We start from the raw sequence: 14,048 nt of genomic DNA on the forward strand, positions 1-14,048 counted from the left end.
CCATGGAAGGCCTTCCAGAAGGGCTTTTACAGGATATACTTCAGAAGAGCTTTTGGGGGAGTTCTTTTAAAGTTGCTTCTTTAATTTATAAAAATCATACATCTTTGAAGTATTTTTGCTTGCGGTTTATATCAAACATGTGTTATTGCAGCTTAAAATGTTTATTGAAATTTATTTGTAATGCTTAATAATATAAATTTATGCATTCGCGTAAAATGTAAAAGGATAAGCCCTTCTAGAAGGCATGCAAGGAAGCACATTTTTCAGCCCTTCTTGGGTAGGCCTCTTAGAATGGCTTTACTTAAGAAGGCCTACCTAAATTATCTTCTGGGACATGTATCCCTACATACTTAGGGGACTCACAAGGCGTGCTAAGCGCCGTAAAATCTTAAGTCGTAAATTTTTTATACGTAAAATAAGCATCCAACCATGTTACACGATATGTGTTCGGGTTAGCTAATATTGACCATATCTCTGGTTGGCGATCGCGTTTTTTAGGCTGTGAAATGTCTGATTATCTGAAAACAAGAAACGGCATCTTTCTCTATCGACTTATTATGTACAAGGAGCCTGATTATCTATATAACAAGCTCATTTTCCCTAAATCAGCTCGAATTAATGATTTGATAGTATTCTTTGTCAATGCTATTCGTACATTTAATTCTATTCCAATGGCAAATCGTAGTAGTCTAAATAAAATCAACTCGTTAAAGTAAATTTACGTTTTATAATTATGAGTTTCGCTATCTGAATAAAAAATCTCATGTTAATATGTATAACCTCTGTATTGCTTTAATTGTCTGTACTTTTTATTATGAGTTTTAGCTTTACTTTATTATAAGTTTTAGTCTTAGTAACTATTATTACCTTGTTTTATCTTTCTGGTTTTACTTTTTATTTGTTGTACTATAAAAGATTGCAGATCTTATTGTACTAATGATTTTTCAAGTAAATAAATGAATTAATTAAAATGGTTGTAAAGGATTTTTAACTATATGTATAACTGTCGCATTCAAAAAAAAGTTGAACGGAATGCTGAACAATGCAAACACGCCTTTATTTTGCATATAGAACTTTTAAGACTTAAGATTTAACGACGCTCAACACCCCTTGTGAAACCCCTACGTACACGCAAAAACAAGTAGCCGCTCAGTAATTCTTTGTCACATTACTTTTTCCGCTTGATTTCCAAGCGTTTGATTGAGCCTCTTTTTTTGTTGTCTTTTCCGCCTACATTTTAGTTTTTTTTTTGCCCTAACAACGGAAAATATGTACATATGTACAGACCTTTATATATAAAACCAAATTTATAATTACGTATTCCTTTTTTCCCATGCGTAATTTACTACGAGCTGTTTCATTATTTTTTACATATTCCAACATTTCCACCACACGTTCCCTCATCATAACAACCGATAACAAACCGCCAGTGGCTTAGTAACCGGCATTACTTTCATACCACGGGTATGAAATGAGCACGCTAATAGGCAGACGCACTGTGTATGCCGCCTATTATAGTAATGCTTACATACACGCATACATATGCAATTGATTTGATTGGAAGGTAAGCCAACCCAACTGGACGGATAAATGGTGCCACTAAAGTTCTAACAACACAATCGACTTCAGTGATAGTGCAACAAACGAAATGCTGACAACGCAATCTGAAAAATTTACACGCCTGGAAGAAAATTACAAGCTTTAATAAGTTTAAAATTTTTACTTGTGCCCAAATATGTTCTCTCTTTTGGCGAAATTCGCCAAGGATATTGATTGCTTATTAGAGACATGTATGAAGATAATTTGCTTCGTAAATTGGGAATAACCTTCAACTTGATTTCATTTAATTTTTTTCTTATTTTTCAGATCCAAAAATGTCATCAGCACCATACAACTATAATTACATCTTTAAGTATATAATCATCGGTGATATGGGAGTAGGCAAGTCATGCCTGCTGCATCAGTTCACAGAGAAAAAATGTAGGTAGAACATATGTACATGGAAAACATATGTACATATGTATGTACAAGCATATAGCATAGGAGGATCTACATNTATCGGTGATATGGGAGTAGGCAAGTCATGCCTGCTGCATCAGTTCACAGAGAAAAAATGTAGGTAGAACATATGTACATATGTATGTACAAGCATATAGCATAGGAGGATCTACATGTATTACTAAGCAAATTTGCCGAAGAAACCATGGGTCCAAAATCAATTTGGAGTTTGCCAAATTGCGAAAATAGGTTTCTTTTACTTAGAAAGTCTAAATCGGAACAGCTTTGGCCCAGTTATTCAAGTTTTTCTTAAACCAATCTTTGAAAAAAGTTAAAACACAGAATCAAAAATCTCATTATTATGATTCCGTTGAAAAGATTTTTAAATAATTTTTTGCAGATTTTTTAAGCTTAAACTGTTTTGTCATCTGAGGGGATTTTATAAAAAAGTTCTTAAAGAAACTATTTTTATGCATAAAAACTCCAAATTGATTTTAGGCCCATGATTTCATCGGAGAATTTGCTTAGAATTAGACGTTGAATCCTATGCTATATGCCTATAGTCGAAAAAATCTCCCATACAAATTGACCCGCCCTAATATACATCCTTGCATACACATGCACTATATGCATATAACAATTATTTACAGTCATGGCGAATTGCCCACATACGATTGGTGTGGAGTTCGGTACACGGATCATTGAGGTCGATGATAAGAAAATCAAATTGCAAATCTGGGACACAGCGGGTCAGGAGCGTTTTCGTGCCGTGACGCGTTCATACTATCGTGGCGCGGCTGGTGCGCTTATGGTTTACGATATTACTAGAAGGTAAGCAAGAACAAAGATTTCAAAGTATTTTTGTGCTTTTTTACACACAGCTTCTGCAAATTTTTGGTCATATTCCTTTTTGCAGATCTACTTATAATCATCTCAGCAGTTGGCTATCTGATACACGTAATCTCACAAATCCCAATACTGTGATCTTTTTAATTGGCAACAAATCAGATCTTGAAAGTACACGCGAAGTGACCTATGAAGAGGCCAAAGAGTTTGCTGATGAAAACGGTTTAATGTTTTTGGAAGCTAGTGCAATGAGGTAAAGTTTTAATAAACATTATTTGATTTGGATTTTTTACGACCAATGTCTTTATTTGCAGTGGTCAAAATGTTGAAGAAGCATTTCTTGAAACTGCGCGTAAAATATATCAAAATATACAGGAGGGACGTCTGGATTTGAACGCTTCTGAATCGGGCGTACAACACCGACCATCACAACCAGGACGAACTTCGCTAACAAACGAAGCACCAAATACAAAAGATCAATGCTCATGTTAAATATGCATTAATTCCACATACAAATTTCTCTTCTCTTTTTGTTTATGTATTATTATATTTTCATTTATCTACTTAGTTAAGTTTAACTATAACGAAGCAAAACAAGTAATTGCTATTAAATCTAAGTAAAAAAATTATACAATTTAAATGATAATTATTAAAGAGATACATCCATACATATATACGTTTAGGAACTAGAAAACGCAAAATCGAACAATGTTTAGCGAATTATAAACAGATGGTAGTGCTGAGAAGTGCTCTTGCGTTATACTATATGTATGAAGGATTTCTTGTCTTCACAATATGCATAGCAAAAGTTAGTTGAGACTTCTCAAATGCTGGGTTGATCCAACCAGCTGCATTTCAAATGTTTTCACGCGATTTTCTTTATCTTTTGTGATTGATTCACGATAAGAACAGTAAATGGTTATTAATGTAATATTTTCATAAGCGTTAAAGACGTGCGTAATACAAAATGAGAATGCAATAAATGTAAGGTAGTCCAATAAAACAAAAACAATAAATATCTATTTAGTGCAGGTGTAACGGTATTTAAATACAATAATAGCCAATTCAGTTATAAAATACACTTATAATTGCACACAAACAATTGTGGTAAAGTACAACACGAATAAATAATTTTAATTCATAATTAAAAATTAAAGATTGATACAACTGCTGTCAGCCAAAGCTTTTTTTATTGGTTATATATATTTAAAATACCCCCTGGCTAATATATCTCGATTGCGATTTTTGGCTAAACATATCGCACATTTGCTGCAAGAGGTTCATAATCCAAAATAATACAAAATCTAGTTAATTGGATTATGACACCCTGCGTCTAATGAGCGATATGTACATTTTGTGTTGAATAAATCGCTAATTCTTACATAAATATTCATATTCGCTTGGCTACATACATTTATTATAAAACTGCTTATCAGCAAAATATTTTCATACAATTTTCATGTAGAAAATGCAATGTTAAACCTTCATAAGTGTCCCTAATTGTGTGGCCACCATTGTATGTTCACATATTTTTTCTACGTACATGCATATGTACATATGTATCTTCTTGGGATTAAAATGAAGCATTTAACTCAGAATTTACACCCTACCTTATTATAAAATCACATGTTCCGCCCAACAGCTCACTACCTCCATGTGTGAGATGGATATGGGAGTGGGAGTTGGTTTTCAGCTCAAGCTTCCCCACAAAAAACATTCGGCGAAAGCTTTTATAGTTAGCAGTATCCCAAATAAGCACGTAAGGGTGTGATAAAAACTTAAATGAACGTTAACAGAAAGCAATTAAAGCAAAAATTTTGTATCGGCTAACAAACACCTACATTCATATCGCTAGCGTAGAGTGAAAAGTTGCCAAGTTCAAGTTTTGTAAAAAATTATGTTTTGATGCAAGAAGTAAGAACAATAAAAAATGCATCTGTTTCTAAAAACATCAAACGGTCTGCTTTATTTCTTACCGCTTCTATTCATCATCAACATTGTTGTTAGATTTGGTGATGCTTTACTTTAGATTACACCGAATTTTGAATTAAAATTGTTGCAAAATAAGGTCCAAATTCACAGTGTTTGAGTACAAAAATCTGTAGTTAACTGCCGATTCTAAGTTAACTACGCACTGTGAATTTGGTCGTAAGTGCTTGAAGAAAATGAGTTTGAAATGATTTTATTATCTCCTGTAAAATTTGAAAACTGGACTTAGCGACTTTTCACTCTAAGCTAGCGATATGTTTAGTCGAATACATGTACATATACATGTATGTAGTCAGAGGTTCACTACTTTTTTTTACTTTAGTTTGCTTTAAAAAAAATTCTCAAATATCACGCTAAGCATTAAAATTTTTTTCCTTAAATGCGGATTCACCATTCTAGTCTGAACTTTTTCCTCCATGTGGTTGTTGTTATGTGTCTCTCTCTGTGAGAGAAACGCAACCACATGGAAGAAAAGTTCTGGACTTAAACGATGAATCCTGAAGACTTCGCCTGGTTGTCCCCCAGAAAAATGTATTTGCAATTTAAATTCGTTTAAACTATATTTGTGTGTGCACGTTAGTATAATAAGAACCGAAATAATTTTACGCTATATACTATCGATAAAACCATTTTTTAGTACATGCTATGTATATGTAAAAGACCAACACGAAATAAAATGGTATACTTAAACACACAAAAAATGAGCATTTTTCCTAAAATTACAAAGACACGGGAATACGCATTGACGTCTTTTGAAAATTTTATTTAAACTAAAGGGATTACAAAACTACAATTGTCTTTTTAGCTTATATACACACATAAGTATGTATGAATGAACGTACATATAAGAATAAAGAATATTAGACACGTCTAGTAGTGATGTTATTGTACAAATTACATTCGTCAATACTGGCAAATATAATTACCTACCAAGTGAATACGGAGCATGCGCTGCATACTAAAATGAATATTTTCCATACTGGTTTATATATAAGTATATTGATATAAAAAATAATTTGTTGGCTATTTTACAACTTAAAAATGTAGAAAATATTCGCAAGCATACGAATTTATACACTTAGTTTAAACTAATAACTAATTGGATACATAATAACTACGAGTTTATTGCTGCAGTGAAGATCAGTCTATCATTCCCGGATTGCACAACTAATGGCGGCTGACATATCGTTTACTTCGTCCTGTGCGTCCATTTTTCATTATCGCAATTATTTTCCTTTCCACCAACGCACATCTCACGATGTCTCCTCTACCTTCACTATATCCCATGCACTCGCATCGTCTTTCGAGCACAAATCCAATATGATGCCAGCACCTATTTGTGCTGCTTTCGCACGCATACAAGTGCCTGCCGCCATATTGTAGATGGGACTATGCTCAGTGCGAGTATGTCGCCATTGCTGATCGCCCAGCATTTCGTGGCACTTATTTATGTGCACCTGCGAGTCGCCATATGACTCGAGGCATAACAACTTGTCCAGCACGATCTCGGCCTTGTCAGTTTCATACCATATTTGGTTACGAGTGCGAATGCAAGCTTGCAAAATCAGGGGACTACCCTTCTTTAAGAAGCCCTTGACTTTGGGCGCCACAACGGACGCACATAAATTAGTGCCAGTCAGTCGTATCATGTATGTGGCAAGGTAATTACGTTTTCGTGAATGCCATGGTTGATAAACACCAGCAGCCGCTGCAGATTTCTTGCTTTCTTGGCCAGGCAGCAGCATTTCGGGGTACACATTTTTCATATACCATGCGAAGTCATGGCATTTCAAACGTTTACGCAGTTCTAAACGCGTTGATATGTCACCGTAGTCCAAATCGCGTGCGGATTTTGTTTCCTTCAGGAAGTAATCCTTGTATTCGTCCATCCAAACGTGTGCTGCGCGTAATGAGTTGCGCTTCATCGTATCCTTACCATCGGGAGCGGAATAGGGACGTCTTTTGCGGAAGATATGTCCAACCCGCGAACAGGGGTATATCTTTATAGCGCCGTGACATTGCCAGACGCGGAAGGAAATTTCGATATTCTCACCGCCCCATATATCCATGCCTTCGTCGTATTCACCAATATGTTTGAAGTACTGTCGATTTACTGCAAAGAGACCGCCCGCCATTGTAGGTGTGTTAAATGGGCCTTTGAAGTCCTCATCTTTTTTCAAAGTGCCTTTTGGCAATGTGATCCACTTATAGTGTAAGCCCCAATTAAAACCACCACGCACTAAGGGACTAGGACTGTATTCAAACGTATCAGGGCTAATAAGATCCATCACCGGTACGGCGATGGTTGAATTTTCTTGCTTTACTGCACGCGCTAGCGGTTCTGCCCACTGCTGGTTAACTTCGATGTGCGAATCGAGGAAAACCAGCACATCGCCCTCCGCGGAATGTGCGCCTGCTATACGCGAACGTATCAGCCCTTCTCGTTTTTCATTGCGCATATAATGCAGACGATCGTAATGAAGTTGCGCATGTAAGTCGCTTAACAAATGAAATTCTAACTCGGGAAGGTCACTAAAATCATCAACCAGTATAATTTCTTTTAGTATATGTGCTGGCGTACGTTTTATTACAGAGTTAATGGAACGTATTAGTGTCATCTTGTGTTCATTATAGAAGCACATAATCACTGAAATAGTTGGTAAATCTTCATTAGGATCGTTGGGTTCTTGGGAACATATTTTATGCCGTGTATCAGGCACCTCACGATAGGGTCCAATGTTGTTTGAAATAAGCGCATTAAAAGCATGATTTTTAAATCCAATATCGCGTATATACTTATCTTTCTTATCGCGTAGTACACCTAGCATCTTCAAAGGCTCTANATCATTCCAACTGGGTAACTTCCATCCAGCTTCCACGATGGAGTTGTGTTGGTAGTAGATATAGTAGGTAAGCGCCAAGGATGCAGCCAGCGTGGTGATAATTGTACTGATGCTGCAGCGTCGCAGGCAACACCTTCTTAACATCATTTTGCAATTATTCGGATGGCATTGGCCGACGTGGGATGTTTAATATTTTGGCTGCAATTTAGTTTTGGCTTCAATTGCACTGCACTGATTAGTCAGAGCTGTTGTTGCAATATGACAGATGTAGTTAATTTATGCAAAACAGAAATTTCAACATTTCTCCATTCAATTAACCACTCTTTTTGTTTATTAATCACAAAAATTATTCGCAATAGTAGACAGGTGTTTACTCAATTGTGAATTAAATTATAAAAAGCCCAGGGCTGCCAGCTTCACATCCGCTTTTCTCTTAAATTTTACCTTTCGATATTTACGCTTTATGTACAAACATATATTGAAAATTTGAAATAGTTTCCTATAATAATAAATGCGTGATATGTATGCATATTTGCCCTTTTTTTTGGGGGTTTGGGGTCATTGTGCATACTTACAAGTGAAAAAAGAATCAGATGTTTTGCAGAACTGCCCCACAGCTGAGATCACCTGATTTTATTTTCTACAGGGTTACACTAATATCTATAAAAAAAAAACTTTAAACAGACTCTGACAAAACAGCAAAAAAGTTCTATTAAGTGTAATAGTTATTGTCCAAAACGCTTTAAAATACTAAAATGGCATATAAATGCAGGAATCCATTCTGGCAGGCTGAAGCTCTGTATTTAGCTCTTAAGTTGGACAAACCGCTTGAGTCGACCGGCATGCCGTTTTAATCCTCAGTAAATATACAAGATGGAAATAACACAATTAGGTGAGTTGACAGGCAGGTCTAATATTATATTCAATTGGGAGAAGGATTTTCAACATCGATTTTTCCGATATCGATATTGTTCAGCCCTATATATCGCCATATCGATTGTACATGCAATGAATTAAATCGATTCATGATATCGATACTGTCTTAAATATCGAACATTCTACTACTGGGGGGTAAAATCTGATCAGGGCTGATAATGAGGAGCATGAAATTTGTTGATTCAGAGATGTATACAAAATTTCTGTGGTACGAAAGGGAGCAACAACCGTGCTATGGCAGAGTGGCACATGACATGACTGTATAATAGTGACCGAAAATAATTACAGAAGTGTAGAAATTACAAATTATTCTCTATTATACCATGTTCTGACCGACAACGAAAACACTTTGAAAACGTGTTTTGAGATAGTGGGCTGAAGGCTGTTCNAAAATAATTACAGAAGTGTAAAAATTACAAATTATTCTCTATTATACCATGTTCTGACCGACAACGAAAACAATTTGAAAACGTGTTTTGAGATAGTGGGCTGAAGGCTGTTCACACCGGCTGTTACTGTTTTCGTTGACATTTCNATAATTACAGAAGTGTAGAAATTACAAATTATTCTCTATTATACCATGTTCTGACCGACAACGAAAACACTTTGAAAACGTGTTTTGAGATAGTGGGCTGAAGGCTGTTCACACCGGCTGTTAGTGTTTTCGTTGACATTTCTTACATCCTCTGATTACAGTTTTACTACACAAAAACAAAACCAAAATGCTTTTCCCTCATTTTCTTTTCATTAGTAACTTCTTACTTTCATTCTTATTTTACTTTTGCCAGCCAATTAACAATAAATCCGAAATGGCATATTAAAGATGCTAAAATATGACTTCCACTTCGATAAATAATCGAAAAAAACGAGTGAAGACACCGATTGGAATGAGTGGAACGTTAATTTTCAAGTGGTTTTCAGCGAAAACTAGTTTTCGTTTGACAGATTTTACANATATGCTGTTACAACAACAACAGTGGAACGTTAGTTTTCAAGTGGTTTCCAGCGAAAACTAGTTTTCGTTTGACAGATTTTACATGGACGAAAACACATGTTTTAAGTCGAAACCCAGTTTTAGCAACGAAAACATGTTTTCGATGTCGATCAGAACAAGGTATACTAATTCAGATGGAAGCGATTAGTTGAAAGTCTGTTCGCACCTCGATTGTTACTTTCAACTTAAAGTAGCATGTAAAATCGCTTCACTTAAGCAGCGCCGAATTTCCACCAGGCATTGAAAAATGTCTGCCATTTAAAAAATTCAAATTTTTGAAATAGTTGTAAGTTATGCAAAGGTTTTATTTAAGTCAAAATAAAGAAAATGTTGGGGAATACTGAATTAACATACGTAAATGTTTAAATGCAAGTAAAAATTTATACTTTGGGAACACTAATTCCCTTCAACTGACAGTACAGTGCGGAAATATTCGCTGTCCAACTGTTTAATATCCTTTGCAAATGTTGCAACCAATTTACTCAATTCCGCTTCATCGATATCAACATCATTGCCCGTAGTTGTCAAACGCTCTACAGCTGCATCGATTTTGTCCAGCAATTCCTTATCTGCTTCACTTTGCTTATCAGCATATTCATCCTCGAACTCCCTATAAATGCGTTGCGCATTATGCACCACAGCTTCAGGAAAATTAGCAAGACGTGCGACTTGTATTCCAAAACTTTTTTCCATTATACCAGGGCATACTTGATATAGGAGCGTAAAATTCTCAGCATTTGCGACGGCAGCCATGTGACAATTTTTTACCGTATCTACGGATTTAGCCAGATTCGTGATTTCGTGGAAATGTGTGGCGAAAAGTGTGAAACACTTTGTTACTTTGGCTAAATGTCTGTAACAAATTAAGCGGATTATAAATAAAATTTAATAGATGATGTAAATCATACTCAGCAATTGACCAAGCTATACCGCAGCCCTCATACGTCGACGTGCCGCGACCTAGTTCGTCTATAATAACCAGCGAATTTTCGGTCGCCGTCTACAGAAGCGAAATTAATAAAATTAGGGATTTTACTAATTATTTTCATATGTATGTGTAGAAACTCACGCGCACAATGCCCGAGGTCTCGATCATCTCGACCATGAATGTACTCAACCCCTTCACAATGTTGTCACTGGCTCCAACACGTCCCAATATGGAATCAACCATCGTTATTGTAGCCTCGCTGCAGGGCACAAAAGCACCCACGTGAGCCATCAGCACAGCAGTGCCCACCGATCGTATATAAGTACTTTTTCCGCCCATATTTGGTCCAGTTATTATGAACATGTTGCAAGCATCTGGGAATTTATATACTTCAACTTAAAGAAATTTAATTTTAATAAGTAATCAGGGCTATCACAGAATCCATTGCAGTCCGATGTTTCGTGGAATCAACGAAAATGCTATGACTAAATCCGAATAGCTACGACGTGGCGTATACATAGGAACGTGGCGGAAAAATCGGACCACGATGGATTCTGTGATAGCCCCCCAATATAATTNACGTGGCGTATACATACGAACGTAGCGGAAAAATCGGACCACGATGGATTCTGTGATAGCCCCCCAATATAATTCACCTTTCTCGAAAGCCACGTTGTTGGCAATGAACGTAACATGCTCCTGAAGTTCTAGACAAGGATGCCGTAAGTCCTTCAGCTCTAATACACCCGCACCCTCTTTTAACATTTTCGGACGCATATATGGAGTAGGCGCCGCCAACGCCGCCATTGCAAAGCTGACTAAACAATCTAATTGCGCTAGCTCATTGTTCAAGGAACTAAGTGGTCCTGCATAACCAATAGCCACTTTTATAATTTCCTCCACGACTGATTTTTGCTGCTCCTCATACTGATCACAGAAAGTACCGTACTCCTCACTATATTCAGTTAGTTTTTCGTTGGTGAAGCGTACGCCACCCTTTACCACATCGAGAATCTTATAGTTCTTATTTTTACGCAACTCGGAATCATCCTTCAGCGTAACGCGAAAATGGTACCCAATTTTTGCGACATTCTCCAAACGCACTTGCGACTTTTCCATATTCAAATCATCTGCAGCCTTCTGCTGTAAGCGCTCCATTTTCGATAACACACGCGACATATGATTCTTCATGTCTTGCAATTGTTCATCAAAAGAAGCCTTCACAAGGTAGTCGCCTGCTTCAATAGCTTCAAAATCGACTACTTGCTCAACTAACTGCTTAAAACCCGACAAATCCTCTAAATAACTCTTCATTGCATCACAGAGCACATTTTTTACAGTGGCATGCTCAAGGCTAAGTAAAGTGTTGACTATACGAGGTGTACGCAAAACAACTTGATACACACGAAAGAGGTCCTGCATGTTAGCCTTCTGACGTAGCAGACGCTTCGTCAGCATTAACACGTCAGGAATGCGCTTTAAGTAGTCATCGTGTAGTGTGGTTAGAGTGCCTGGCGATTCTAATAAGCACTGAACAATGTCATGCCGATCGTTTAGAATTTCGATGCTACGTAGCGGTTGCTTAATCCATTGGGCAAGAAGGCGATGTCCTTGAGGAGTGCGGCAGTGGTCGAGTACGCCAAGAATGCTCTGCCAGTGGTAGCCGGGAGAGTTAGGATTGGTGCCAGGTTTGGGCAGAATGTTGAGCGCAGCAACAGCCGCTGAATCCAAGTGTACAAAGCTAAAGAACACGTAAGATTTACTTAACTCTTTCATTAATTTTAACTGCTAAGGTTACCGCTTCAGGTTAAGTTGCTTAATTTCATAGTGCCCTAAATTGCTGGCGTCGTTGGTTAAATTTAAGTATTTTATAGCAACTCGCAAAGCTTCCATAGCCATGGTGAGTTGCATCTCCGGCAATGTTAAAGCATCTTCCTGCTGTCCCTTCGCAAAACGTATCAAGCGATTAAGATCCTGCAGCAAGTCGTTCTTATCGGCGGGCGTTGCTGCAGAGCGTTTGGGTACAGTTACGCCTACATTGTTGCGTTCCAGCAGTTGTCTTACTGCAATGTACTACAAAACGAATATGGACTATATGGATTTAGATTTATACACTTATGTATAATACCTCTCCATCTGCTGCTGGCAAAAGGCATTCTTTNCGGTACAGTTACGCCTACATTGTTGCGTTCCAGCAGTTGCCTTACTGCAATGTACTACAAAACGAATATGGACTATATGGATTTAGATTTATACACACTTATGTATAATACCTCTCCATCTGCTGCTGGCAAAAGGCATTCTTTTGGGCCTAATAGCACCACCATCGCTTCGAGCTCGGTGAAGAAATCGTTGTCGATAAACTCCAAAACATGAAATTGGCAATCGTTCTGTTCCACAAAGGCCACGCCTAAACGACGCTGATTACCGTCAACCAAACGAACCTGGAGCGACAGTAAGTTGTTGCTCACAAGTATTTCACGATTTCCAAACAAAATTTCCTCGAACTGTATTAAATTGCCTGGTGATCCGCGATATTCAAGTTCCCAGTTATTGCTTGCTGCTGCAGCGCCAATCGGGCGGACATAAACTTCCACGCGGAAGTTGCGGACCAAAAGCAGCTCTCTAACAGCCATATTAAAGTTCGCTTTTGATAAAGTAACATAACTGAGCGCGTCCGATTCATCAGGTAGGAGTTTATGGACAAATGCAGTAGATTTGTAGANCAAATTGCCTGGTGATCCGCGATATTCAAGTTCCCAGTTATTGCTTGCTGCTGCAGCGCCAACCGGGCGGACATAAACTTCCACGCGGAAGTTGCGGACCAAAAGCAGCTCTCTAACAGCCATATTAAAGTTCGCTTTTGATAAAGTAACATAACTGAGCGCGTCCGATTCATCAGGTAGGAGTTTATGGACAAATGCAGTAGATTTGTAGATCAGTTTAGCAATCAACTCGCAGTCGTCTGTGCCATGCACAGTGTAAAAATCAATGCGATCGAAGAATCGCACAGTTGTTGGGGGTTTCTATAAATAATAATATTTGCATATTTATTAGTTTTATTTATTGAAAAACTTACGTCCTCTGATTTGGCATAGTATTTTATGAAGTTACGCTGCGCGTTGATATCTGTGAAACAATTCGTGATATGCATAAAGTTAAGCAAATAGTTTGATAAGCTTACCGAGGTTAAGTTGCGGCTCCTGCCTATTCGCGTTTATTACTTCCATTTAAATAAACTGCTTAAATGTACTTGTTTTAAAAATGATAGTTTACCCAAGTTTTCTCGCGCCCTACGCAAATGCTTCTTCTTTTCAAAAGAGCAATTCAAATTACTACAAGACGCGATTGTTGAAACTCCAACACATTCACAACGAAAACTAAAGAGCGAAATACACCACACAAACCGCCGTCAAACCTTCAAACACCCCCATACACAGCACAAATGGCTTGAAGCAAAGGGAAATTTCGCTTGGTTTGTCAAACCGCTTGTGTGGTGTATTTCGCTCTTTAG

General features: G+C 37.4%; 3 protein-coding genes across 6 annotated transcripts; 1 reads left to right on the forward strand and 2 right to left on the reverse strand.

The window, feature by feature from the left end:
• The first annotated feature begins 1,055 nt into the window (after positions 1–1,055).
• Rab14 (RAS oncogene family member Rab14) lies at positions 1,056–4,020 on the forward strand. Of its 3 annotated transcripts, none has more exons than XM_017621658.1 (5): positions 1,056–1,790; positions 1,867–1,980; positions 2,649–2,829; positions 2,915–3,097; positions 3,159–4,020. In XM_017621658.1, exons 1-5 carry the CDS (start codon positions 1,736–1,738, stop codon positions 3,334–3,336), a joined length of 711 nt encoding a protein of 236 aa, XP_017477147.1. In that variant the 5' UTR covers positions 1,056–1,735; the 3' UTR covers positions 3,337–4,020. The 3 variants fall into 3 exon arrangements, with proteins under 3 accessions (XP_017477147.1, XP_017477149.1, XP_017477148.1); XM_017621660.1 differs by having other exon boundaries at positions 1,056–1,564; XM_017621659.1 differs by having other exon boundaries at positions 1,752–1,810.
• A 1,140-nt stretch (positions 4,021–5,160) lies between these two features.
• Pgant35A (polypeptide N-acetylgalactosaminyltransferase 35A) lies at positions 5,161–7,680 on the reverse strand. Its single transcript, XM_017621657.1, has one exon. It carries the CDS (start codon positions 7,659–7,661, stop codon positions 6,087–6,089), a length of 1,575 nt encoding a protein of 524 aa, XP_017477146.1. The 5' UTR covers positions 7,662–7,680; the 3' UTR covers positions 5,161–6,086.
• Positions 7,681–9,895: 2,215 nt separating this feature from the next.
• Positions 9,896–13,865, reverse strand: spel1 (DNA mismatch repair protein spel1). Of its 2 annotated transcripts, none has more exons than XM_017621662.1 (9): positions 13,719–13,865; positions 13,614–13,663; positions 13,320–13,560; positions 12,808–13,097; positions 12,333–12,607; positions 11,191–12,275; positions 10,676–10,908; positions 10,515–10,606; positions 9,896–10,459 (listed from the first exon to the last, which is right to left on the reverse strand). In XM_017621662.1, the coding sequence occupies exons 1-9, from the start codon at positions 13,762–13,764 to the stop codon at positions 10,003–10,005; spliced, it is 2,769 nt and encodes a 922-aa protein (XP_017477151.1). In that variant the 5' UTR covers positions 13,765–13,865; the 3' UTR covers positions 9,896–10,002. The 2 variants fall into 2 exon arrangements, with proteins under 2 accessions (XP_017477151.1, XP_017477150.1); XM_017621661.1 differs by having other exon boundaries at positions 12,808–13,055; positions 13,269–13,560.
• Positions 13,866–14,048: the final 183 nt, after the last annotated feature.

This window comes from Rhagoletis zephyria, unplaced genomic scaffold (genome assembly GCF_001687245.7).
Source record: "Rhagoletis zephyria isolate East Lansing unplaced genomic scaffold, Rhagoletis_zephyria_1.1 Rzeph_scaffold_02542, whole genome shotgun sequence".
NCBI lineage: Eukaryota > Metazoa > Arthropoda > Insecta > Diptera > Tephritidae > Rhagoletis > Rhagoletis zephyria.

What these genes read in the sequence shown, in the direction of transcription:
- Rab14 (XM_017621658.1), top strand. Translation starts at nt 1,736, where the DNA reads ATGTTCTCTCTTTTGGCGAAATTCGCCAAGGATATTGATTGCTTATTA. An exon ending in GTTTACGATATTACTAGAAG is followed by an intron (nt 2,830 to 2,914) that starts GTAAGCAAGAAC and finishes TCCTTTTTGCAG; the next exon opens with ATCTACTTATAATCATCTCA. An exon ending in TTGGAAGCTAGTGCAATGAG is followed by an intron (nt 3,098 to 3,158) that starts GTAAAGTTTTAA and finishes CTTTATTTGCAG; the next exon opens with TGGTCAAAATGTTGAAGAAG.
- Pgant35A (XM_017621657.1), bottom strand. Translation starts at nt 7,661, where the DNA reads ATGCTAGGTGTACTACGCGATAAGAAAGATAAGTATATACGCGATATT.
- spel1 (XM_017621661.1), bottom strand. Translation starts at nt 13,764, where the DNA reads ATGGAAGTAATAAACGCGAATAGGCAGGAGCCGCAACTTAACCTCG. An exon ending in CAACGTGGCTTTCGAGAAAG is followed by an intron (nt 10,909 to 11,190) that starts GTGAATTATATT and finishes ATAAATTCCCAG; the next exon opens with ATGCTTGCAACATGTTCATA. An exon ending in AGACCTCGGGCATTGTGCGC is followed by an intron (nt 10,607 to 10,675) that starts GTGAGTTTCTAC and finishes TCGCTTCTGTAG; the next exon opens with ACGGCGACCGAAAATTCGCT.